General features: G+C 55.5%; 4 protein-coding genes and 1 non-coding gene across 5 annotated transcripts; 2 read left to right on the forward strand and 3 right to left on the reverse strand.

Moving 5' to 3' along the window:
- Positions 1 to 39: 39 nt before the first annotated feature.
- Positions 40 to 1,298, reverse strand: PUNSTDRAFT_122130 (uncharacterized protein; the record flags this gene model as incomplete). The annotated part of the gene is made up of 5 exons (XM_007386742.1): positions 1,193 to 1,298; positions 1,051 to 1,137; positions 639 to 987; positions 334 to 337; positions 40 to 183 (listed from the first exon to the last, which is right to left on the reverse strand). The coding sequence occupies exons 3-5, from the start codon at positions 875 to 877 to the stop codon at positions 40 to 42; spliced, it is 387 nt and encodes a 128-aa protein (XP_007386804.1). The 5' UTR covers positions 878 to 987; positions 1,051 to 1,137; positions 1,193 to 1,298.
- Positions 1,299 to 3,078: 1,780 nt separating this feature from the next.
- On the reverse strand, positions 3,079 to 11,570 carry PUNSTDRAFT_106580 (P-loop containing nucleoside triphosphate hydrolase protein). The gene is made up of 21 exons (XM_007386743.1): positions 11,228 to 11,570; positions 11,112 to 11,175; positions 11,039 to 11,059; positions 10,954 to 10,985; positions 10,811 to 10,891; positions 10,637 to 10,753; positions 10,545 to 10,578; positions 10,388 to 10,489; positions 9,586 to 10,337; positions 9,385 to 9,534; positions 9,273 to 9,328; positions 9,095 to 9,222; positions 8,923 to 9,038; positions 8,469 to 8,866; positions 7,614 to 8,409; positions 7,140 to 7,556; positions 6,455 to 7,089; positions 4,783 to 6,385; positions 4,636 to 4,709; positions 3,688 to 4,564; positions 3,079 to 3,623 (listed from the first exon to the last, which is right to left on the reverse strand). The coding sequence occupies exons 1-15, from the start codon at positions 11,480 to 11,482 to the stop codon at positions 8,274 to 8,276; spliced, it is 2,442 nt and encodes an 813-aa protein (XP_007386805.1). The 5' UTR covers positions 11,483 to 11,570; the 3' UTR covers positions 3,079 to 3,623; positions 3,688 to 4,564; positions 4,636 to 4,709; positions 4,783 to 6,385; positions 6,455 to 7,089; positions 7,140 to 7,556; positions 7,614 to 8,273.
- Positions 11,571 to 14,848: 3,278 nt separating this feature from the next.
- PUNSTDRAFT_145597 (cytochrome P450) lies at positions 14,849 to 19,150 on the forward strand (the record flags this gene model as incomplete). Its single annotated transcript, XM_007386744.1, has 16 exons — positions 14,849 to 14,942; positions 15,004 to 15,750; positions 15,813 to 16,196; positions 17,096 to 17,228; positions 17,292 to 17,468; positions 17,538 to 17,633; positions 17,701 to 17,753; positions 17,809 to 17,924; positions 17,986 to 18,109; positions 18,172 to 18,185; positions 18,247 to 18,355; positions 18,409 to 18,489; positions 18,546 to 18,627; positions 18,679 to 18,808; positions 18,862 to 19,007; positions 19,063 to 19,150. The coding sequence occupies exons 1-16, from the start codon at positions 14,882 to 14,884 to the stop codon at positions 19,148 to 19,150; spliced, it is 2,541 nt and encodes an 846-aa protein (XP_007386806.1). The 5' UTR covers positions 14,849 to 14,881.
- Positions 19,151 to 21,014: 1,864 nt separating this feature from the next.
- On the forward strand, positions 21,015 to 23,150 carry PUNSTDRAFT_137114 (cytochrome P450; the record flags this gene model as incomplete). The annotated part of the gene is made up of 13 exons (XM_007386745.1): positions 21,015 to 21,244; positions 21,310 to 21,498; positions 21,555 to 21,650; positions 21,710 to 21,762; positions 21,820 to 21,935; positions 21,992 to 22,115; positions 22,175 to 22,188; positions 22,243 to 22,351; positions 22,404 to 22,484; positions 22,538 to 22,619; positions 22,672 to 22,801; positions 22,855 to 23,000; positions 23,063 to 23,150. 13 exons carry the CDS (start codon positions 21,015 to 21,017, stop codon positions 23,148 to 23,150), a joined length of 1,458 nt encoding a protein of 485 aa, XP_007386807.1.
- A 412-nt stretch (positions 23,151 to 23,562) lies between these two features.
- On the reverse strand, positions 23,563 to 23,665 carry PUNSTDRAFT_t84. Its single transcript has one exon. It is a non-coding gene; the product is annotated as a tRNA-Glu (tRNA).
- Positions 23,666 to 25,162: the final 1,497 nt, after the last annotated feature.

Genomic DNA, 25,162 nt, shown 5'->3' on the forward strand with positions numbered 1-25,162 from the left:
CGCGGCATTCCGAGCATGCTCAGCCTGTAGCGGGAAGAATTATCCGAGCTTAATGGCAGCCAACTGCTGCGGATCGTCAGTAACTTCAGTGTCAGCCATTGGCGGGGTCTTCGGCACCATCGCGTCGGAATGGCGGATTGCGGCGATCCGATACTGTCCAACCAAGAGTGAAGCGATCCGATACTTCATAACCAAGATTGAAGTGATCCGACCGTGAAAACACTGGTTCCGATCCTCGCGCTGGTCTCAATCGATTGTTCTTCCTCGAGCAACGCCTGCCGACAAGAAAGAGGGAGAAGTTTTTCGCTGTCGGAATTCGCATATGCGACGTACCCAGCTGTCGGAATGCCTCGTGCTCGTATGTAACTTCAATGTCGGCCGTTGGCAGGATCTTCAGCACTATTGCGTCGGAATGGTCCATTGCGGCGATTCGATACTTTCGGAACCAATATTGACGTGATCCGATACTTTCATTACCAAGATTGAAGCAATCCGACCGCGAACCCAGCTGTCGGAATGCCTCGTAATCGTCTGTAACTCCACCGTCGGCCATTGGCAGGATCTTCAGCACCGTGGCGTCGGAATGACCGATTGCGGCGATCCGATACTTTCCAACCAGAACTGAAGCGATCCGATACTTAATAACCAAGATCGAAGTGATCCGACCGTGGAAACACTGGTTCCGATCCTCGCGCTGGTCGCAACCCGTTGGTCTCTTCCTCGAGCAACACCTGCCGACAAGACAGAGGGAGACTCTTCTCACTGTCGGAATCCGCATATGCGACGTACCCAGCTGTCGGAATGCCTCGTAATTGTATGTAACTTCAACGTCGGCCGTTGGTAGGATCTTCAACACTACTGCGTCGGAATGGTCCATTGCGGCGATCCAATACCTTCGGAATCAATATTGACGTGATCCGATGCTTTCATAACCAAGATTGAAGCAATCCGACCGCGAAAGCACTGCTTCCAATCATCGCACTGGTCGCAACCCGTTGACCTTGCTTGAGCGACGCCTGCCGACTAAGACAGAGGAAAAAAAATTCTCACTGTCGAAACCCGTATATGCGACGTATCTCCGGCGGTCGGAATGCCTCGTAGACCATCCACCGAGGGTTGCTGATGCATTATGAGGGTCTGTTCGTGCACCGTCGTAAACTGTCACAGCGTTCGCCAAGGTGCTATTGCACACCGTCGGAAAGCACAGGGTACCGTCGGACGCGGCCAAAGATTCGTCAAAGCCATCAATGTGCCGTTATTGATCATTCGCATAACGTCGGAGGCTGTTATACATGGGCAGTTGTGCACATAGCAGGAGACCGCGGGGCACAGTCAGAGGCCCGTCATATCGTGGGAAAGCGTTGATGCGACGCCCGATTCTCTCCGCAATCCGAGACAGTTTTCCTGCCCTTCGACGCCATCGCCGCTGTCGGATAGTGGAAAGCAACCCAGCGTAATCTTTGCTCGATATCACCGGAGGCTTGTGCACCCCGAAAAGGAAGTGCGCTAAGGCATGCCAAGTCTCCGCCAATGCGAGTCCAATTACAGCCTGCAAATTGATTGCATGTCCGAGCGCTCACATTATTGCACGTACGTTACCACATACCGACTCTATTCCCTTTATGCAAATCGGAAGAAGACAAGGCAGTACTACGGATCGATCAATTGATTCTGTTCCGTTTCTATCTGATGGTCATCGGCATCGGAGATAAGTAAATGACGATTATTCCATGTTTCGAGCATTTAATCCTGGCGCGCTAGCGACTCGATTCTCCCTGACGTTGAGAACGCGTTCTTTATATTACCCGCCGTTACGCTTCGTCTTACTGGTCGGACGCCATCGCGGCGGGTATCGACTTCATTCTGCTGAGTTAAAGACTCGGACGGATGCGACATCGATGCTTCTCGTCATACTACGCCGAAAGGCACGGCAGCGTTCGCCATTCCCTCACCATGCACCACTGGAAAGGGCCTCTCCATTGAGTGGCCTACGCTTGCGATATCCTCTTGGAGCGGTAGGCTGGGCGATTTCGAGAAAGTCAATCGAAACTCGGTCGTCAAGTTTGATGGATGAAGTTTGCTCCTCCAAGCGAAGACCGTTCTCAGCGGTTTGCCCCCCCGCTCGCCAACTAGCAGACACGTTGGTGCTTCGTTTCGACGAAACGGGGGACGTTTGCCGACCTCGACGATGCGCTTCAGCTGGAATCGCACCGCTCTGGGTTCACATAGGGTCAGCTGCAGGAAATGCATAATGTTGATGATGCATAGCAATGGGGGGTGACCGACGCTATGCGTTATGAGATGTTCGACTTGTATGCGTAACCCGACGACGTGGCGTACGCACTACATGATGGTGTACAGGCGCTTCGTGGCGTGCACGGCGATCCAAGTCTGTGGGCGACATACGTTCACTTCGGTATATGATGCGGCGATGCTCGTATCCTGGGCAGTTGCTGGTGGGGCATGGATCGTAGAGGCAGCGAGCCAAAACAGGTCGGTGTCGTCGGAGGCGGGTGTGTGCTTCGGGGTTAGGATTCGGTCCGGGGGGAAAGTGGTTGGGCAGGTTTGCTTGGAGCTCGAGAGCGAAGTAGGCTCACGCCTTCGACTATGTAGTATGAGCGTCTTAGTTGGACTTACACCTTGCAGGGTCAAGCACGCCGGTAGATAATCAATGATTGGATTGTCGTTGAATATAGACGGAAGCATGAAAGCAACAAACAAAGGGCAAGATCTTTCGTCGCAACGTGCCCGCAATCGCACGCAACACAACGATCTCGGGGCACGAGGCAGATCTCGCCCTTGTATACATCGAATCCAATCTTGCACCCTTCCTCCTCGCTCCCTTGCGTTACCGTATGTCGCGTATGTCCGTCCCATATGTTCTCCCGCTCGCCCCGAGGATGTCGCGGGTGGACGAACGATGGGGCGACCCGACCGGATCCGGGAAACGATGAATCATTGCCGTAGCACGTGTCGCCTCCGCTATCTGACCCGGCTCTGACTGGGACTGACTCGCATCCTTTGCACGTTCGTTCGTCCATCCGCCTCAAATCCGACTGACTGGCAGCTCATCTTCGTCCGACGCCCAACGTTACTTCACCCCCCAACCTCTCGAGGCCACCTTCCTCGAGACCAAACGCCCACCGCGAACGCGCCAGGTAGATCATCGCCTGGTCCCAGTTCGCACCGAGCGAGTCGTACCGGCGGCTTGCTCACCTCGACCCCCACCGCATGAGCGCCCTCCATGCGCTCTTCCACCTCCGCGACCAGCAGCGGTTTCAGCGCCAGCTGGACGCCTCCAAGGCCGCCTTCACCGCCTCCTCCGCCGCGAAACAGGCGTCCTCGCTCAACCTCAGCTCGTCCGGCGGCCGCTCGTGGTCCAAGCCCAGCCCGCTCTCCTCGGCCAGCGGCGGATCGGGCGCGGGCGGTAGTCTCGACGTCAACGCGAGGGACTGGCTGGGGCGCACGGTGCTCCACCTCGCCTGCGCCGCCGTCGAGCCGCACGCGCTCGAGTGCGTCCGGCTCCTGCTCGCCCACCCCGGCATCAACGTCAACCTCGCCGACGCCGAGTCCCACTGGACGGCCCTCCACCGCGCCCTCTACGCCGGCAACCTCCCCGCCGCGTGCGTCCCTTCTTATTGCCCCCGCTTTCTCCCGCCACTCGCACTCACCCACGCTTTCACCCAGAATCCTACTCCTGAAGCGCGCCGACACCGACACGTCGCTCAAAGATCTCGAGGGATACACCGCCTACGACCTCTACAACGCCACGCTCGAGGGCACCAAGCCCTCCCCGCTCTCCCCCTCCTCCCATCAAGGCGCCGAGCTCTACACCTGGGGCGCGAACCGCAACGCCGCCCTCGGCCTCGGCGACGCCTCCGACCGCGCCTTCCCCGAACCCGTCCCGCTCCGCCCCGCCACCGCCGTCCCCGCCACCGCCCCGCTCGCCGCACGCTTCAGCCCGCTCGCCGTGCGCGCCGTCGGCATGTCCAAGCTGCACACCGTCGTCGTCGTCACCTCTTCCCCCCCTTCCTCCTCCACATCCTCGTCGTCGGCGGCGGCGAAAGGGGACAACGTGCGCGCGTGCGGGTTCGCGTCCACGGGAAGGCTGGGGCCGTCCCAGCCCGCGCACACGACGCAGTTCGCTCTCCAGCCCCTAGGCCCGACGCCGGCCTTCCCCCCGGGGGCGGACATCGTCGCCGTCGCGCTCGGCCAGGACCACACCCTCGCCCTCGCGCGCACGGGCGAGGTCTACTCCTGGGGCCTCAACCGCTTCTCCCAGCTCGGCTACGCCATCGACCCCTCGCCCTCCTCCGCCGCCGCCGCGGAGGAACGGGACCTGGTCCAGAGCACGCCGAAGCGGATCATGGGGCCGCTGAGGCGGGAGGCGGTGAGGGGCGTCGCGGCGTGCAAGACGGCGAGCGCGTGTTGGACGGAGCGGGAGGTGTTCACGTGGGGGACGAACCACGGGCAGTTGGGGTACGACAGGGCCGCGCAGCCGGTCCAGGTTCAGCCCCGGATCGTGACGAAGATCACGCAGCCGGTCAAGGCGATCGCGATCACCGTGCGTCCGACGCCGTGTTGACCGAATCGGAACCGACGTTTTGCAGCTGACGCGTTTTCCATGTTACACAGGACCACGCGATGGCGTGCCTGCTCGCGTCCGAAGAGCTCATCTGCATCCACAACGACCGCAGCTTCAAGATCAAGTCAGTCCCCCGCGGGGGTTTTTTTTTTTTTTTTTCCGGCCTTCATGGTTTATCCTCTGACCAAAATCCACAGCTTCCCGGCTCAATGCTTCCCGTCCGAGATGACGCCCTACCGCCCGCCGGCCGCGATCCACGTGCGGAAGGTGACCGCCTCGAATTCGGGCTCGGGCTTCGCCGTGCTCTCCTCCGCCGGCGAGGTCTTCACGTTCTCCCTCCCGCCGCCGCCGCCGCCCGGCGACCCGTCGCCGGCGGAGCTCGCGAAGCCGCGCCCGCAGCGCGCGTGGGACAGGCGCAAAAAGTTCAGCGCGGCGACGGACGTTGCGCTCGGCGCGGACGGGGCGTTGGTGTTGTGCACCGAGTCGGGGCACGTGTACGTGCGCGCGGGTGGAGGCAGCGGGGCAGGGGGAGGGGTGGGAGGAGGAGGAGGAGGAGGAGGAAAAGGGGGGAAGAGGTTTCAGCGCGTGCCGGGGTTGCAGCGCGTCGTGGCGGTGTGCGCGAACGAGACGGGCGCGTTCGGCGCGTTGAGGGCGGACGCGAGGCCGGAGCGCATCGCGTGGAAGCAGCGCGGGGTCGGGGTGGATGTGGGACGGATGATGCCGTTCGCGGCGTGGGGAGCGGTGGGGGACGTGCCGGTGGGCACGAGGACGCGGCCGTGCGCCGCGGTGCAGGACGAGGGCGACGAGGAGGAGGAGGCCAAGGTGAAGGTGATCCGGGAGGAAGATGGGGAGGAGGAGGAGGAAGACGGGAACGAGGCGGTCGAGCGGGACTTGAGGATGCTGGAGAGGCTGTGCGGGTTGTTGAGGGAGGATAGGGAGTGTCGAGAGGCGAGAGGGTGCGGCTTGTTCGCGCGCCCGGGCGAGATGGGCCGGCATGGCGCGAATCTCGAAGTGCGGGTGGAGGAGGGCGGGCTCGTGTTCCCCGCGCACGCGCTTGTCGCCGCGGCGCGCTCGGCCAGGATGGCGGCCCTCCTTCGCGCGGGCGCTGGCGAAATCGGGTCTCAGCACGTCCGGGTGCGGCTCGGCGCGACGGAGGATGGCGGCGAGGGCAAGCCCCGGCTCGCGTTTGTGGGCTGCGGTCCGCTCGCGGTGTTGGTGCTCTGGGTGTATCTGTACTCGGACGAGCTGCTCGCGGTGTGGGACTCGCGCGTGAGCTGGGCGCTGCGCGGCCGGCTGGCGGAACTCGGCGTGGACCCCATGAGAGTGAGAGGGGAGCTGGTGGGGCTGGCGAAGGTGCTGGAGTTGCCGGCGCTGGAGGAGGCGTTGGGCCCGTTGGAGAAGCGCGCGGTGAGGGTGACGATGGGGGACGACGTGCGCGCGCTGTACGAGGCTACGGCTGCGACGACGGCGGAGAAGGCGGGAGGGAGAGGGCTTGCGCGCCTGCTGGCGCCCGACGTCGTGCTCAGGCTCGCGGACCGCGACGTGCGCTGCCATTCTCTGCTCCTTCGCGCGCGCTCGCCGTTCTTCAGGAGCTTCTTCGACGAGCCGGCGTGGACGCGCGAGCGGACGGGATCCGGGGTGCTGGAGGTCGATCTGCGCCATTTGCGCTGGCGCGCGATGCGGTTTGTGTGCGCGTACGCGTGCGGGGCGGAGGACTCTGGGGCGATGTTTGACGTGCTCGAGTTCGTGGAGGGCACGGACGAGCTGGTAGATTTCATGTTCGAGGTGATCGCCGCCGCGGTGCGTTTTCTCCCTCGTCACTATTTCCCTGTGTTGCCCGCGGTTCCTGATCAACGCGCGTCTCCACAGACGGAACTGCACCTTGACAGGCTCGTGCTCCTCTGCGCGGGCACGCTTCTCCCCTTCGTCAACCTCGCCAACGCGTGCGCCGTCCTCTCCGACGCGACGTACTACTCCGTCCGGCCGCTCGTCCGGCGCGTGCAGCGCTACCTCGCGCTCCACCTCGAGACGCTGCTCGAGGGCCAGATGCTCGCAGACCTCGCGCCGGAGCTCGTCCGCGCGCTCGGTGCGTTCGTCCGCGCGGAGCAGGCGAGGCGCGCGCCCGTGACGCGGTCCGGCGCGCTCGCGGAGAAAGCGCGCGCTGTGTTCGGGGACTGGTTGGAGATGCAGGACGTGCCGAGGCCCATCGTGCCTTCTGCCCGAGCGCCGATGAAAGAGAGGGAGTCGTCGCCGCGATTGTCGCCGCCGACGCCGTATAAGGAGCAGAAGGGGAGGAAGCAAAGCCTGCAGCCGACGACGTTGCCCACACCCGTGCGTGCGCCCGCGGTCGGCGAGGGCGACGATATCTTCGCAATGGATGCGGAGCCGTCTGTGCCTGCGTTGAGCTTGGAACCGCCAGTTCTGACAAGCCCGCCGGAGCTACCTGCAGCATCGGATGGCAAACCCTCCGCACCGCGATGGAAGCCAATCACAAACGCGCCGAGGTGAGCCAGGATGCGATCCGGGGGGCAGATAACTGACCTGAGTGCGGCAGGGCGGACATGAAGTCAATCATGGCCGAGGCGGAGACGTCGTCGTCGAAGGGAAAGGCCCCGGTTGCGGGCCCCTCGCCCTCCAGGGTGCCTATTGCGGGGGGATGGCGCAAGGTATCCTCGCCCGCGACTTCGCTCGCCGTGTTAGCGCCCGAACCCCCCGTCTCGACTTTGACGTGGCGTGCAGGCGTTCCCGTCCCTGCACGCGCACCATCTGCCTTGGATACGCCGCGCGCGACGCCCCCTTCATCCGGGCTTGCGCAGACGCGGCCGGTTGTCGCATCGGGGCCGTCCACGCCGATGAAACCAGGTTTGCAGCCGCGTGCGCAGCCGTCCGCCAATGCGCAAGGGCCCACGATCAAGCCTGCGCGGCAGCCGTCGTCTTCCAACTCGTCCCCTTCCATAGCGCGGAAAGCTTCGTGCGTCCTCATTCTTTCTTGGGTAGTTTCCGTCTGACATGGCTCCATTCATATCAGTGGCGGAACGGGCAAAGCATGGACGCTCCCTCCCGTCCAGCCCGTCGCCACGCCCGCCGTCCCAGGACCGGCGCCATCCCTCGTCGCGATACAGCAGGCACAGCTCGAGCAAGGGCTGCCACAAGACAAAAACAAGAAGTCGCTGAAACAGATCCAGGAGGAGGAGCGCGCACGGCAGGAAGAAGAAGACTTCCTGCGATGGTGGGCGGCCGAGGAGGAGAGGCTACGTCTGGAGGAGCTACAGCTTCAGCAGGAGCAGCTGCTTCTCGCTCGGGACCCGGTCGATCCGCAGAAGAAGAAAGATGGGCCAAGGAAGGGAAAGCGACCTACGAAAGCACCGAAGAACCTGGATGTCCCAAATCCCGTCGAACCTCGCTCTACGGCTGAGCGGGCCGGCCCTGAGCAAGCACTTGGTGCTCCACGACCCGGCCGCGGAGGGCGCGGCGGACGACGCCATGCGAAACCAAGACATGCCCCTGAAACGTCGACGGCGCAACTGTAATAGCAAGAGCAAGGACCAGTTCTCTATATCATCATACGGTTATGTTCTATTTTATGATACATGTATAGCTACAGATGGAGTGGTGTGTTGTGTTTCGACTATCGTGTAGAAATAGACATGCAATAATGTAGATGTTCTGTCCGAGGGAATTTATTCATTCAGTCCACGTCGTCCGCAGGGACGACGGGAGCTGCCGATTGGTTCGAGGCAATCGTGCTATCCGGCGGGTGGTTGTCCTTGATGTCGAGGGAGTTGCCGTCCTCGCTTACACGAATGGACACGGTGTCTCCATCGCTGTAAGGGGAGTAAGCACGTATTCTAGGCATGAAGGGTTCATTCGAATGAGTGCTCACCGAATGGTGCCATGAAGCAGCTTGCGCGCCAGGGGGAACAGGACATCCGTACGGACGACGCGTGCAATGGCGCGTGCACCGTATACGTCGGAGTATCCCTCCTTAGCCAGCCATTCCTTCGCCGCGTCGTCGACGTCGAGCTCAATCCGCCGGTCCTTCAGGCGCTCCGCAACGTCCTTGAGCCGAAGCGAGACGACCTGGAGGATCGAGTTCTTGGACAGCTTGTTGAAGACGAGCATCGAATCGAGTCGGTTGAGCAGCTCAGGCGGGAAGAACTCGGACGTGCGTTCGAGTACCTCACGCTTGGCTTCCTCGGTGACGACGCCGTCGCCGTCCGTGGCAGACTTGTGCGCTAGGATATCGCTCCCAAGGTTGCTCGTGAGGCAGATGATGGTATTCTGAATGTTATTGTCAATACTTCGACAGGAAGTGAACGCGAGCTAGCCGCTAGTACCTTAAAGTCAACCTTGCGGCCTTGGCTGTCAGTGAGGCTTCCCTCGTCTAGCAGTTGGAGCAGGATCATCGCCACGTCCTTGTGAGCCTTCTCGAGCTCGTCCAGAAGGATGACGGCTGTGAAAGAGATGCGTGAGCGAGATGAATCGACAATTCCGAGGCTAATGCCGTACCGTACGGCTTGCGCCGAACAGCTTCAGTCAGTTGGCCTCCCTCCTCGAAGCCAACATAGCCTGGAGCAGCACCGATGAGCCGCGAGATGGTGTGCCGGTCATGATATTCTGACATGTTGATGTTGATCCTGGCTTAACAGTGAGCATGAAAAACGTCAGACGGCAGAGGCTAACTCACAATCCTCGTTTCTCGTCGTTGAAGAGGAAACCCGCAAGCGCCTTGCATAACTCCGTCTACCACAATATGATCGTTTGGTTTGACTCGAAGAAAATAATGTAAGCTTGCTCACCTTTCCGACGCCAGTAGGACCAAGGAAAAGGAAGGAGGCGACTGGACGATTTGGTGGTTGCAAACCGGCGCGTGAGATTCGGACAGCGTCACTAATAGCCTTGACGACGTGATCCTGTCCTACCACACGCTGCTTCAACGTATCTTCCATCTAATCGCAAAGTCAGCATATCAATTTCGTCCAAGGTCGACCGACACTCACAGTGACCAGTTTATCCCTCTCGCCCTTCAGCAAGTTCTGTACGGGAATGCCCGTCGCCTTGGCCACGACACGGGAGATATCGTTCGATGTCACTCGGTCATGTAACATGGGAAGCGGCCCTTCGGCGCCATCTTCGGTAGCGGACTCGCTCTCCTTCGGCAGCTGTCGTTCGAGCTCGGGAATAGTGGCAAACCGCAGCCTCGAGGCTTGCTCGAAGTTCCCCTCCCGCTGGGCTACCTCGAGTTCATGCTTAGCACGCTCGAGGCGTTGCTTAATCTCCTTCACGTTGTTCAGTCGGTCGCGCTCCGCTTGCCAGAGCTGCGTCAAGCGCGCGGCGGCCTCCTTTTTCTCGTGCAGGTCCTTCTCGACCTTCTCCCGTCGCTCGTTGCTGAACACATCGCTCTCGTTCTTCAAGCTCTCGAGCTCGATCTGGAGGGTGATGATCTCTCGATCCAGCGCCTCGAGCTCGTCGGGCTTGGATTCTTGTGCGAGGCGGAGCGCTGAAGCAGCTTCGTCCACGAGGTCGATGGCCTTGTCGGGTAGGAAGCGGTCGGAGATGTAACGAGCAGCGTAAACAGCAGCTGTCACTAGCGCGCCATCGGAGATCTCCACACCGTGGTGAACCTCGTACCGCGTCTTGAGACCACGAAGAATGGAGATAGTGGATGCCACCGATGGCTCCTCAATCGTTACTGGCTGGAACCGTCGCTCTAGGGCGGCATCTTTGCCAATCGTCTTGCGGTATTCATCGGCTATGATGCAGCATGAGCGTGACGAAGAGAGAATCAAACATGTAACATACGTGTAGTAGCGCCCACAAGCTGTAAGCCGCGAGCTAACGCGGGCTTGATCATCTGTCCGGCATCGATGCTTCCTTCGGCTTTACCGAGATTGAAGAGAGTATCTGCACTACAATTTAGCCCACAGATCGTAATGCAACCAAATAGCGGGATACTGACGAACTTCGTCAATGAAGCATATGATGTTCCCACTCTGCAGGGAGAGGATGGCATTAGAGGATGTAACCAGCAGCTGGCAAGTACGGGCGAACCTCGTCCTCGATGTCCTTGATCAGGGCCTTGAACTTTTCTTCGAACTGGCCACGAACTCCGGAGCCTGCCATTATGGCAGCCAGATCGATAGATAGAACGCGCTTCTTTTGCAAGGACTATCAATGTGGGTCAGCGAGCTGACTCCATTCGTTGAGGACGACAAGAATGCTGACCTCCGGCACTTCGCCAGCGACAATACGGCTTGCTAGTCCTTCTAGGATGGCGGTCTTTCCAACACCAGGTGGACCAATAAGCTAGTTGCGATAAGGGGTGTGAGCGGCGATCGTGATTTGCGCGAGAAGAGTCAGACACGTACGACTGGATTAGACTTCGTCCTTCGCGATAGAACTAGCGGATACATTGAGTATGCTCATTCTTCGCTTCGTGGAGGCTGAACGTACTCTGTATTGTTCTGCGGATTTCTACGTTGCGTCCGTCAATACCAGTGGCGTTCAAGCAGAGAAAACAACGAACCTTCGTCCCTTCCGATGGTGGGGTCCAGCTTGCCATTCCTCGCAAACTCGGTGAGATCCACACTCTTTACATATGTCAGACCAACCCACGACCTTAACTGAGGGACTGCGACGTACGAACTGCTTCAATGCGTCTCCCTTCTCAAACTGCTGCCCAAACATGTTGAACCCCGGCATTCCGCCCTTTCCTCCGTTGGGAGGAGGTTGCGCATACCCCCTCCGCTGGTTGACTATTCCACAGTTGGGCGTCCATGGTATGCTTGGTCGCGGCTGAAGCGCGACTGCCGCACGAAGCGGTAAGGCGCGAGGAACCGCATTCCGTAGGAGCGCGTTGCGAGATAGTGAAACGTTCGTGATTTCTGTGCGTAGCATGCAGATGAGTCGTACGTTGCAGAAAAAGCGACCAGGCGGGAGCGTATGCAAGTGTAATTGGCAAGACTATAAACGAGAGGAAAGCCGGAAATGTATGGACGTGCTAACGCACACCGGAGGGTTCTCCAGTTATTCAGGCCATTCGAGAATGATCCGAAGCTTTCAGCGTTCACGTGGTCATTCACGGTCGTGACGGCGAAGGCCGACGAGCTTGGCGCGTCGCCGAACCGCACTGTCAAATTTGCCTTTGGGTTTAATACTCTATAGGCATTGCAACACATAGCGCCGTTCATTCTGTTGCACATACGTGGGGGATGATCATAATATGATGCACAAACTCAGACGATTCGCGTTTTCTTTTGGAAATCGTCCCTGTCCGTTCCCAATAGCATGGAATTACTTGCAGTCCGTGGGTATCATTGCCTGTGAATGAACACCGATAAGTCTAGAGCGACTGTGAGAAGAGCTGCAATCGAAACTGACAGAAATGATGAACTGGTGGTTCTGCACTGTTTCGGTTACAAATGGTGAACCTGCTCCTTGCAAGCACCGCATCTACGTCTCGCCTGGACAGACAAGCCCAATCCGGTTCTCCGGGATAGGGGCCCCTGCTGCTCGTGTGCACCTGTACAGCCACGTCGTTGCGAGCGGCGAAAAGGGACGACAATGCTCCCTCCTGGCTCAGAAGGTGCTCCAGAAAGACGACACTTTGTTTGTGACTTGCTGCTGGGTGAAGCACGACATGAAAGTATTGACATGTCGGGGGCAACGAGTCGGAAACCTTCTCTAGAGCGCTTATCCAGCGCGCAGCAGATGGCGCGTCTCGGTCTGGGAGATCATAGAACGCGGATATCTTCAGCGTTAGACGTTCCAGTGCGACCAACGTCCGAAGGGCGTCGTTCAATGCTATGCAGTAGAGCTGGTCAGCATATGCTGTAATCGCGAAAGGCCTCAGCGACGTACCGTCAACCTCGTGCAGCAGCACAGTCCGGAATTCAGCGCTCCTCAGACTGGAGCTCTGCCTCACGCAAAACTTCTTCATGCTCGGGAACCTCCCGCGGGCCGTCCAGCTGACGTATCGAAGAACAACCGAGAGTTCACGAAGGCTCTCCGGCTCCAATTTCCCTTCTAACCACCAGAGCATATTGAATGTACCATCATAGCAGAGGCTCAGTGCATCGACCTCGGTTTCGCCCGCCACATTTCCCTTGAATCCGTGATTATTGAAGAGCGAGGTGTTGTCAAATATGACCTTGTTGGGGCGGTGTAACGCCGAGACGAGCGACAGACAACATGTGTGGCTGACCATGCAGTTCCGAAGACAGGGAGTTGAGACGCGGATGCGATCGAATGCTACGTATGGCGTCGTCCGTGACCCAGAGCTGCGTGTTCATGGAGGGCAGGAAGTCGATGAAATGCAGCTCGTGCAATAGCGGCATGTGTTCGAGCAGAGCTGGCAGCCACGTCATTGCCCATGCCCCGCAGTCTGATGGCTTGCGGGACCCAGGTGCTAGAGTTGGACGCGAATCGCATAGCTTCAGGATCTTCACGTATCCAAAGATAGCGGTTCCGCCGTGATGAAGGGACGTGAGGTCAACGAGCTGATTCTCGTTGCACACGTACAGCTCTTGAAAGAGATTGGCACGAGCGCGGTGAAGCGTTGACCTGCATACTAAGCTCCAGGTCTGGTATTCCCCGTAGTCGATGATCTCTTCGATTATGTCGAGCGGGATGGGGTTACTCCGGACCGTAGGCGTAGTATCCGTTCCTGCGTGGTGGGTTCCTGCGACAACATGCTCGCGGGTGAAGGCGTCTTGTGAATCAGTCCGTTTCTTCAGCCAGAATTGCATCCTTGCATCGAGCGAGAGTCATATACAGGTAAGAGCCTACTTACATAGTGACGGCGGCAACCCCATCACGAAATGGCGACCGCTGACCGTAAGTACCAGCCTCGTTGACAACCGACGGCAGCTCGGAACTGGTATGCACTAATTCAGATTATGTAATCATACTTCAACCTCTGGCTTGTCCGTCGACCAGACGGATAGTAGTAAGAAGGTGATTGAATGAACGTATAGAACCGCTTCGCTTTGTGTACACCCAGTGGAGCGGCACGTTCGCCCTTAATCCACCACAGAGTCGTCGCGTCTAGGACTAGGAAACCGGGTTGCGTACCGTGCTGCTGCTGTAAAACCATCGCCCACCGAAACAAAAGTGTCTTCGTGACGATCAACGTCTATGCGGGATGCATTGGTTGCAAAAGATAATGCGAAAAGCGAGATTAGAGGCGCATGCTTCCGAAGTCGTTTACGACGTCGCCAGTACGGACGAAGATGCTCAGTGCGTTACATCTACCTCTGCTCCTCGCCGACAAGTCTGCCTTCACCTGTGTCCGATTCTGTCGAAGACTCTGCAGGATGGCCGTCGCTGCTGCAGAAGTTACCGCAGGAGCTCGTCAACCGCATTATCATCCACGGACCCCTGATCCTGGAGCCTCGTCTGCATCACTACCTCTTCTCCTTTCTACGCGTCCCCTCCTTCAAATGCAGCGGGCTCCTCGACACGCACGACATCCTTCACCATGTCCACACGCTCTCGTTGCGCCTCATCCAACTCCGCTTCGGTCCATCCGTAGATCAGCAGTGGTGGCCGGTGATGAGACGTTAGATATCTGCCTTGGCTCCTTGACTCCATGCTCGGCCTAGAGTTTCTCCTGGACGATCTGGACGTCCAGTTACTTGGACTCTTCCCTGCCCCCTTTTTTCGATACGCTGCTAGATTCCACGCAGCGTCTCCCTGCTCTACGTCACGTAAACCTATCCAAAGCTACCTGCACCATCCGAGATTACCACCACCTTTTGTCCGCCATCCCTCGTCTCTCAAGCCTCTCATTCGACGCGTGCTACTTCCTTGAGGACGAAGGTTGACCTCCGCCGCCCACCTTGCGCATCCGCTCGCTAACCATCAGCCAGAACGGGCGGACTGGAGAGCCTTTAAAAGCCTGGGCCCTGGCGCGATCGCGCTCGTGCCCCACCTCAAAGAAATCAAGTTCGATTTCCAGGCGGTTTCGCGTTCCGTAGTGCGACCTGAGGGTGCTGAATTGCGTTCTTCTACCATATGTCCTTATATGCACCATAGGCACTACATCGACCCGTCTGTTTGCAAAGGGGAGTGAAAGGAGCCTCTCCGGGTGTCGGAGCGACACCGATCACATGTGCACAGCCTCCGCTGATCCGGAAGCGACTTGATTAAGCGAGTTGGGGTCGCTCTCGCTCTCTCGTTACGACTTGCGTGCAGCGCAACATGTACGGATCCGTCCCTCCTGAGTCAATTGCAACCAATGGACAACTGACCTCCCACAGCAAAGAAGGACGTAAAGCAAGCCAGTATTTCCTGGCTATGTCTCGAGAGCGCTCTGGGGGAGTGGCCCACCGCGCCACTCATGGCTGCGACGGAGGAAGTCAGTTCAGTGAATCAACGACCTCGTTCGTGTTGACGAGCGCCACCTGATTTCTACCTAGATGCTCTGCTTCCATGGGAGCTTACCGACCTCATAATCGATCACGGGCAGTACCACGGCCATCGAGCTTGGAGCCTCGTGTGCAAATCGACGCTTCCTCGCGCTCGCTCGCACCTGTTTCGGAGGATGCGCATTCATACAGAAAACGAGTGCACAGAGATCATAGCAGGACTTCGTGTAGGAAGTACGATTCTCCGATACGTCCAGGAGCTGTCCGTCACGAACGTTCTAACTTGGGATCCGGAATGCCTCCCGGTGCTTTTGGACGGCATGCCCCAGCTTCGGGCCCTCATCATTGACGGGTTCTATCTACCTCCCGGTCAGAACGAGGTGCCCGACCCTCTTACTCGAGCACTATCGCGTTGCAATCATCTGCGTCACGTCGGCTTGCTGCAATCCCACTTTCCCTGTTCCATTCAACTTTTCAGCGACCTCGTAGCTGCTATCCCCCTTCTTTCGAGCCTCTCGTTCGAAGACTGCTCATTCGATCAACAGGAAGAGCTCGTGCGATCCCCGCCCGTTCTCACCATCCAAAAGCTGAACGTCGAGCCGTGCGCCTTCAGTTTCAAGCCGTATTGGCTGGATCTCGCCCTACGACTCAACTGCCTCACGTACTTGACGTTCCACTTTTGCGACATCTCCCTGGCCGTCAACGTCTCATTTCTCCAGCGCCTGGCCCACACGCACTCGGAAAGTCTCCGATGCGTGCGGCTCGAGGCTGTACCTCACGCGCCAAACTCGTTACGTGGTGAGCCCATTGGCAGACTGTTTTGCGTTTCTCACCGACTCAGTATTGACGCTCTCGCTCAGATTTGATTCCTTCCCTACGTCGGATTCAGAGCTTGGAAAAACTGCACATCGACCTCGACGTGGTATCGTTCGGAGCGTCTCGGTGGCCAGTCGACGCCTTGGAGTTCTTGACCGAAGTCGGCCTTTCCAACGTGGATCTTGAGTTTCAGGCGAACATGACAGACCTCCACTCGCTTAAGCGAACTCTTGCGTCCACCGCGCAGATGCAGGCGCTTCTAGGTTGCGAGACGAAGATGACCGTTAATCTCAAGCTGTTCGTGTTGGAGTCGTTGTTGAGAGATAAGGAAACAACATTGGAGAGCGTATTTGATACCGCCGGCTATCATCTCGTGGCATCTCTCAATTGGGGACCTGGAGGGGATTCCCGGAGTGTTTGTCAATACGGTGTGTATATTGGATCTAGTGCCTTGAGATGAGACTGAGATATTATACCAAATTCCAGTAATGTCCGGGAAGGAGGTCGTGTATCAAGTCCAAAAGATATACAATTCTGCTTCTCATGAGTGTTATATTGATATGCTCTTAGGTCACGTAAACACTGTCATCTGAGCTGTATATAGCCAATGACGCTAGCTTTTGCTCCACATCAACTTGGTTCGACTTGCTGCGGGCCTATTACTGGTTTCGGGAAGCAAAGTCTACCCACAGGTGATATGACTTCCATAGTAACTTACCTCAGATACTTTGATGTCAGCTCAAAGCCTTCACTACACGTGAGCGAGGTGAAGAGTGCGAGCTCCTAGTACGTCGCTGGATGATACACTTTCACGCTTTGACTGATGGTCTCCTGACGCCGACTCTTTGATGCACGATAGCACGTATGCATTCCAGATATCTATATATGACGTCGTGAACGGGAGTTTCGTGAAGTTACGTGCAATGACACCTGCCGCTCATCAATGCCGTGATATGTGACGTAGAAGGCCGCTCGACAAGCCAGACCCAAGACTTCGATTCTCATGTGGATCGTGCTCATGTAGTGAAAAGGACGGAAAGCACGGCCGGTATCGCTCGTTCCCCGAACCAGAGACCGCTATTGAAGATGGAGTTCCAGAGCATATTTGCCTGTGTGGTTTTGCCATTTCTCTGGTTAATTCTCCGCAGATCCTCGAAAAGACGTAACCTTCCGCTTCCACCCGGCCCTCCGTCGCGTATTCCATGGATTCGAAACGCGTTTCAGATACCAAAGGAACGTCAGTGGCTCAGGTTCAACGAATGGCGCAAAACTTACGGTGAGCTTGCTACTCGTTCTCAACTCGGTCCTAACCGTCGTCTGGCCCTAGGTGACGTCGTATCCATCGAGTCGTTTGGCACAAAATATGTCATCCTTGGCTCGCTCAAGGCATGTACGGACCTCTTGGACAGAAAATCATCAAACTTCTCCGACAGACCGGAAGTTCCGATGCTGACCGACCTGTACGTGCCGGACGCATTAGACGGGTTGACAAGGCTGATAAGTCGGATATGCCCCGTGATAAGCTCTGGATGGAACTGGAACTTTGGTTTCAGAAAGTACGGCGGAGTGTGGAGGGAAGAACGAAGAACTTTCCACCAGTACATGAACATCACACAAGTAGCGCGATATCGTCCTATACAGCTTCAACAAGCGCAAAGACTTGTCCACCGATTACTGGATCGGCCCGACAAGTATGAGGAGTATGTTAGACAGTGAGCACCCCATCAGCAATCAATTATTGATAATGATTAGCTTATCTAGTGCCATAGTATGTTGGGCGCCACTATAATGGAGGTGGTCTACGGGATCAAAGTAGCGGATCACGATGACCAGTACATTATTACGGCGGAAAAAGCACTGGAGACGTAAGTTATCGCGTTGTACTGCTGGGCGCATGAATCTTATCTTGCTTCTAATCGTGCCTCCGCCAAGGCTGTCTCAAGCAGGACATCCTACGGCGTATCTTGTGAACATATTTCCTTGGCGTACGTAAAGAAGCACGCACATTCTCAAGGTACTGCTGAACCCGGTAATTCTCAGTGAAGTTTGTGCCATCATGGCTACCGGGTGCTCAATTCAAACGCCAGGCAGCGAGATGGAAGCAGATATCACACGATTTCATCACGCGCCCGCTTGAACATGTGAAGGAAAGCATGGTACGCTATTTTACGCTGTACTCCACCAACGTAGCGAGTAGCAATGACCGCATTACACTAGATAAATGGGACCGCGCGACCTTCTATAGCTCTGTCACTACTGGAAGGTCTCGGTGACGAAACGGACAAGGCCAACACTACGCGAGCAACAACGATCAGGAATGTGACATCGATTGCGTATGCGGGTGAGCTCATCATTTGTCCAATCAACCCGCCGAATATGCTGTGCTTACTTGTCATGGTTAAGGCGGAGCACATACTGTGAGTACGGGCAGCGCCGGTGGACCGCCGTCCAACATTTGATATTTCGTTACTCCGGAAGACTGTTTCGGCAATATATACGTTCTTCCTTGCCATGGCCAAGTACCCGCATGTTGTACGCCGAGCTTGGGTGCAACTCGATGAAGTTCTCGGGTATCAACGTCTTCCAAGTTAGCGACATCTGACTCAGCGCAGGAGCATGAACTAAATTTGATTATTGCAGCATTTGAGGATCAAGAGCGCCTCCCGTACATTACGGCCATATGCAGAGAAGTAATGCGATGGCAACCCGTGACACCTCTCGGTACTGTGTTCTACGTTCGCAACGGTGCTTAGCCGTGCTAACACTGTTAAATCCAGCTGTCGTTCATAGCTCCCTTTCCGATGACGAGTACGAAGGCTACTTCTTACCCAAGGGCACTATTTTCTTTGGAAATGCCTGGTAGTTGACATTGCTTGCCGCCCCATGTGTAACTTATTCTATCCTATGCAGGGCCATCCTTCATGATCCCGAGGTTTACCCAGAGCCTCATGCATTCAAGCCGGAACGTTTCCTCAAAGAGGACGGGAGCCTAGACTCCGCAATCCAGGATCCGAACGTAGCCGCGTTCGGCTTCGGAAGGGTGCGCGATATGCCTTGTCAGGCGCGAGATGGATCGTTTACATGCATCTGCAGAGGATATGCCCTGGAAGGTGGTTCAGTGGTCAATCTCTGTTCATTACGATTGCCACTGTGTTGTCCGTGTTTGATATCAAAGCACCTGTTGACGACAGGGGACGGCCAAAGGAGCTAACAGCGGATATGACCACCGGACTCTTATCGTATGTGCTACTATCCACATATTTTGTACGCAGCACTGACTCTTTCCCCCACGAGATATCCGGAGCCATTTGAATGTCACGTCGTGCCCCGCTCGGAGAAGACGAAACAGATAATCCTCGAAGCAAACTACGATGCAGAGTAATCGCTATGGAAATATCATAAGAGCATACCGCGAGAGCACTGCCCATATTATTGAGGGAGTGAACATTATGTATTCGCACTCTCATGAGGTAACTGGGTAGGTGGTGCCGGGAATCAACGCAGTGACTGCTCCGTTTGTGATCCTACATTCCGGCATACTCAGAAGCCCACACTCGGCGACGCACGTAGTGGAGTCCGCCGAAGCTGACTCTTTGATGCGTGACGCGCTTAAAGATCGCGATGACTCGTTTAGTAATTAGTGGAGGATTGACGTCCAGTACACTCTCTAATGAGGCCTGCGGGAGGATCATCCTTTCGCTGTTCTAAGTGTTGCAGTAGCCCGCCGTGATTTGCCGTCTGGATCCCGCAAGTCTATCGATTACACGACTCAGGGGATACGTACTTGTAATTTCTGACTCAGGTGTCGGGCTATCCATCGCACACAGCGTGAAGCGCAAGTATGGAAAGGCGTACTGAAGAGGAAGACAGGAGAGGACAGAGTGCGACATGATGGCGCGCCCACTACCCTTTCCCTTGAATGGTGCTAGAGGATGCTTATGTTTTAACTCATATGCTTTACATATATTCGCCCCGTAGCGTTGCTTATGCTCACACTTGTGGGCCTCATAGCTAGCATGCGCATTGTTTTTTCTTGCAATGTGGACACACACCGTCGTTTCTGAGGGGAGATCAGAGGAGAGGAATACTTATTCACCTGCCTCGGTCCAGTATCGACGAGGTATTTCAAAATGTATGGATAACGGGAAACTTCTCGTGCAACGAAGAGTAGGCAATGAGGTGGAATGGGACTGGGGCCTGTCACTTATGGTGTCATGCACCAATGTATACCGTGGCAATGAGAATTCAGGTCCTTGTGCTAAAGTTGCGTGCAAGACAGGTTGTACGTAATCTATTCACAGGCTGCCTCATGTCTCACGCCCATGACAGGTTTGGCTCCTGTTGTTTCTTCCCAAAGTACAGCACCGGCATCGCAGCATCCCCGCGCAGTATACTAAATTTGAAACAGTCGGTTGCAGCGACATACCGTGAGGATGCTTCTTATCATATGTTGTATAGCCAGCAGATCCAGAGCCGACCACTCTCCGCTTTGGTCCATCTGGAAACTGCTTGATACCGACTGGGGCGGTCTGTTACACTTCTCTTATAACCTACTCATTCAATTCAGAAATAGCATACATAATCATTGACTCTTAAGAATGGTTCTGCTGCCGCGGGTTCATGGAAGCATCGGGAAGCAAAGCTTATAGGCAGGTGATACCTCCGTCGTGATGAAGTCTCCTACGGCTCTATTTACATGGGGCTGACGGCAGAGAGGGCGAACTCCCGGCAAGTCGTAGTCTGGAAGCTTATACGCATTGATTCCTCACTTACTTCGACCTTCAGGGAAGGTTGCTCTTAGCTGTTCTTACGATGTGCTTATATCACCGGATGTACGGATAACAATGTACGAACGTTCATGAAGGCAAGACATGTTTCGACAAGCCAGGGGGATCAGCTAACTCCGGACTTGCATGGCGTGAGCAGGATTAGCCGCGTGATAACGAAACCCGCTACTCCAGATGGATTATGGAACGATGTTCAACAGGTTAGACCATAGACTTCGATTCCCATGCAGATCCCGCCCTAGATGTGTTCTTACATGAAAAGGATCGAGAACTACCAGGTGTCTTTCATCTTTCAGACGAGAGACCTCCTTCGACATGCAAGTCCCAACCCTTCTCGCTTTCGCGGCCTTGGTAGTTCCCTGGATCTTGCTACATCGTCATCGATCATCGAATCGCCGTAACCTACCCCTTCCGCCCGGCCCTCCATCGTGTATCCCATGGATTCGAAACGCATTCCAGATGCCGAGTCAACGCCAGTGGCTCACTTTCAACAAGTGGTGCAAGGTCTATGGTGGGTTCGCTGCTTGCGGTCCTACCCGATATTTAATGGGCGTAGGCAACATCGTGTCCGTCGAGGCATTTGGCACTCGATATGTCATCCTCGGTTCGCTCAAGGCGTGCACGGATCTCTTCGACAGAAGATCGTCCAACTTCTCAGATAGACCGGAGATCCCGATGCTCAATGACCTGTACGTATTTTACGAACACCTTCAACGAATCGACAATGCTCATGTTTACCGCACCCGATGGTCAGTTCTGGATGGGGCTGGAACTTTGCCTTCAGAAAGTACGGTGCGATGTGGAGAGAAGAGCGAAGAACGTTCCATCAGTACATGAACAGTACTCAAATAGCGCAATATCGTCCCGTTCAGCTCCGAGAAGTGCGATGCCTAGTGCACCGTTTACTGTCCCGGCCTGATAAGTACGAGGACTACGTGAGGCAGTGAGTACATTCATAGTGATCTTTGTTGATGAAAAGTGGCTGATATGGTGTCATAGTATGTTGGGCGCCACCATAATGGACGTTGTATATGGTATCAAGGTGGCAGATCACGACGACCAGTATATCAAAACAGCGGAGAAAGCACTGGAGACGTGAGTGATCATTGCTTTGATGAGCGCATGATCTCACCCCTGGTTTCATTTTCGCAAAGTTTGGCTCGCGCAGGGCATCCGACGGCGTATCTAGTGAACACCTTCCCATGGTGTACGTACAGAAGCATGCGCTCGTACCAGTAATCTACCACTGATCCCGTTTACACAGTGAAACATGTACCATCATGGCTGCCGGGTGCACAGTTCAAACGTCAGGCGGAGATATGGAAGCGGATATCTGACGAGTTCATTATGCGCCCGCTTGAATTCGTGAAGAAAAGCATGGTGCGCCACTTTACACTGTGCCTGCTGTTTCGGTAGTTCTGATCATTTCAATCCAGATAAACGGGACAGCACGACCTTCTATCGCCTTATCATTGCTGGAAGATCTCGATGGCGAAGCGGAGAAGACCAGAGTTGCGCGAGAAACCATAATTAGAAATGTTACGGCCATCGCGTATGCGGGTGAGCTTACCGTCTGTCAAAACACCCCCACGGAATGCGCTGATTTCAGGATGTGAAAGGTGGAGCAGACACCGTGAGAGCACACTGCTTTTATCAGCATCGTTTAGTTACTTACATCCCACGGAAGACTGTCTCCGCGATATACACGTTCTTCCTAGCTATGGCCAAGCACCCGCATGTTGTACACCGCGCTTGGCAGCAGCTCGACGAAGTGCTCGGTGACCATCGACTCCCAAGTAAGCAATTTCTCGATGACAAAATATCAAAGACTTGATGAGACGATCTCAGCCTTTGAGGATCAAGAACGTCTGCCGTACATTACCGCCATATGCAAGGAGGTGATGAGGTGGCAATCTGTAGCACCGCTCGGTAATCATCGATGTTTCTGTCAAGATGCCCAGCATTACTCACCTCCAAGTTAGCTGCCGTACATAGTTCCGTTGACGACGACGAATACGAGGGCTACTTCTTGCCCAAAGGCACGATTTTCTTTGGAAACGCCTGGTACGCGACTTTTTCTCAGTCTTCCGCGTCACGGATACTGACCGTGGTATAGGGCCATACTACACGATCCAGAGGTGTACCCTGAACCAGATGCGTTCAAACCGGAGCGCTTCCTGAAAGAGGACGGTAGCTTTGACACCACTGTCCAGGATCCGAACGTAGCTGCGTTCGGTTTCGGAAGGGTAGGTCGCGAGTTCTGTACGCGCAGAATGAGATCGATAATACAGCTTGACAGAGAATATGCCCTGGTAGGTGGTTCAGCGGACAGTCTCTGTTCATCTCGGTGGCCACCGTATTGTCCGTCTTCGATATCAAGGCGCCGGTGGATGAGACCGGCAAACCGACGGAGTTGAAAACAGACATGACCACGGGTGTTCTGTCGTAAGTGCTGAGCGCTGCCATCGACTCATCTGGAATCAGGGCGTTGACGGACTCGAACACAGGTATCCAGAGCCGTTTGAATGCCGAGTCGTGCCACGTTCGGACAGAGCGAGGCAGTTGATCCTGGAGGCGACTAGTGACACGGAGTAAGATAGGGCTCATTCAGTTTCAACAGGTGTGATACGTGCTGCGCAGCGAATTCCACTCGCTACAGGGCACACTCTCTAAATCTAAAACCACAATTCTCTTTGGATGTACATTATCTTTAAATCTGTGGCGGCGATTTCTGTGAATTTTGAGTGTAGATTATTTTATTCGACTAGCAAGACCCGTGGGACCTGTTGAAACTGAATGAGCCCTATCTTAGTATTACGCACGGAAGAGCCAATCGCGATGCCATCGTATTTTTGATGGGTTCAAAGCTGCAGAATTTATTAAACACTCTATCGATATATCCAATATGCTGTAGCACTCAGCGCTGAGGGTTGAGGCTTGCATGGACAGTGGGTTTTGAGTGGAGGCACGAAGGATCACAATGAAGGGGGTAGTAAAAGCCAAAAAATTCCGACACGGGGAATCGAACCCCGGGCTATCGCGCACGTGATTCACTGAATCTCATTGAATCTCGTGAGAGGCGATAATGTTGGCCACTACACCATATCGGACCTGCGTTAAAATCCAAAGTTAATAAATATATCTAGAGAGTCCTGTAGCGGCTGGAATGGTGTCGCGACCCGACGCCTCTCGACCATTAACGCCTTGAAGGCGGCCTTGCGCAAGGTTCATATACACTGGTCGAATCATGCTTGAATTTGAAGAGTTTCTGCTTGGTTCGCCGACGCCGACGGCGCAAAACTGCCGGAATTTGTTGTCGAGTCCACAGGCACACAAATTACATGCTGGATCCCATCGAAATCGGGTCAGGTACGTCCGAATAACGAATATATATCCACTGACCTGTGCCGATGAGTGCACATCTACATTGAAGAGATTCGAAATCCACTGGCGAGACGCCAAATGCAGCACGGCAACCCGAGGCAGGGTGTCCGTCGACGGCTTCACCTGCCCGTCTAGAATCGTATTGCGCGATCTGCAAAGCATGAAAAGTGGCGGTCGGGAATGTTGCGAGGGTGTTCGAACGTCAGTGTCCACACTACGGATGTTTGAGTTCTCGACGCTCGAACTTACCGGTTAGACTCCAATTCCATGAGTGCATCGACTTAGTCAAATGCGAGCTCATATGTGCATGCTGCAGACGATGATTCCCTGATGGACTTGGGTATCTAGGCACAGCTCGGCGAGATCACCCTGGAGATAGACAGACAAGATTTGCGGAAGAAGAAAGCGGAAGTACTTCCTATCGAGGTGCCCACCGAATCTACCGAGGTTAACGCTCGGAGGGCATCGCGTGAGGTACTTCCGTATAGACCGTTTCTATTCATCCAACTTACTACCCCAGTTTTACTGGAGACCAATGATATTCTCGCCCCAACTATGTCGAATCGTACGTGATTCATTGAATCTCATTGAATCCCATGAGAGGCGATAATGTTACAGCCGTTTTCAAAAATCATGAGCGCGGCACCAGAAACGAGACGCGCGTCGTGAACGACCCCAAAGCTGGGTTTGCCGCCAGCACATCGTGTTCGACGACGAACTCTACGATGATGCGTCCCAGGACAGCATTGAAACGATCAAAATACGCATGAGGAGCTCTAAGGATGATTCTTGAGAGTGGTAAACATGATATTGAAAGGGATTAACGAGCAATTCCCAGTAGCAGGCAAGGACAGTGTCAGCGATTGTAAACCGTAATTATGGACGCTACGTCCAGCAAACCTGGACACAGTCCAGCCTCTGTATGATCAAATACGTGTCCCAGATGTCTGCTGATGTTTTCTACAACGAGATATTTGGGAACTGATCATCGACTCGTCGGAGAGCATTGGGTAAGACCCTTATATTAGGGTTACTGCCAGCGGCACACAGGGGCAGCCATTGTACAAGGGTACTGCGCCAAATCAAGGTGTAACCTGCTATCAAGGAGATCCCATAGGCGAGTGGAAGTTGACAGAATGGGTGAAAGACAATCCGCCGGGAGCATCAAGTTGAGGGAACCAGAAACCCCCAGAGACATTGCACATCGTATCTCGAGCTCAAGA

The sequence above is a fragment of the Punctularia strigosozonata genome (genome assembly GCF_000264995.1).
Source record: "Punctularia strigosozonata HHB-11173 SS5 unplaced genomic scaffold PUNSTscaffold_11, whole genome shotgun sequence".
Taxonomy (NCBI): Eukaryota; Fungi; Basidiomycota; class Agaricomycetes; order Corticiales; family Punctulariaceae; genus Punctularia; species Punctularia strigosozonata.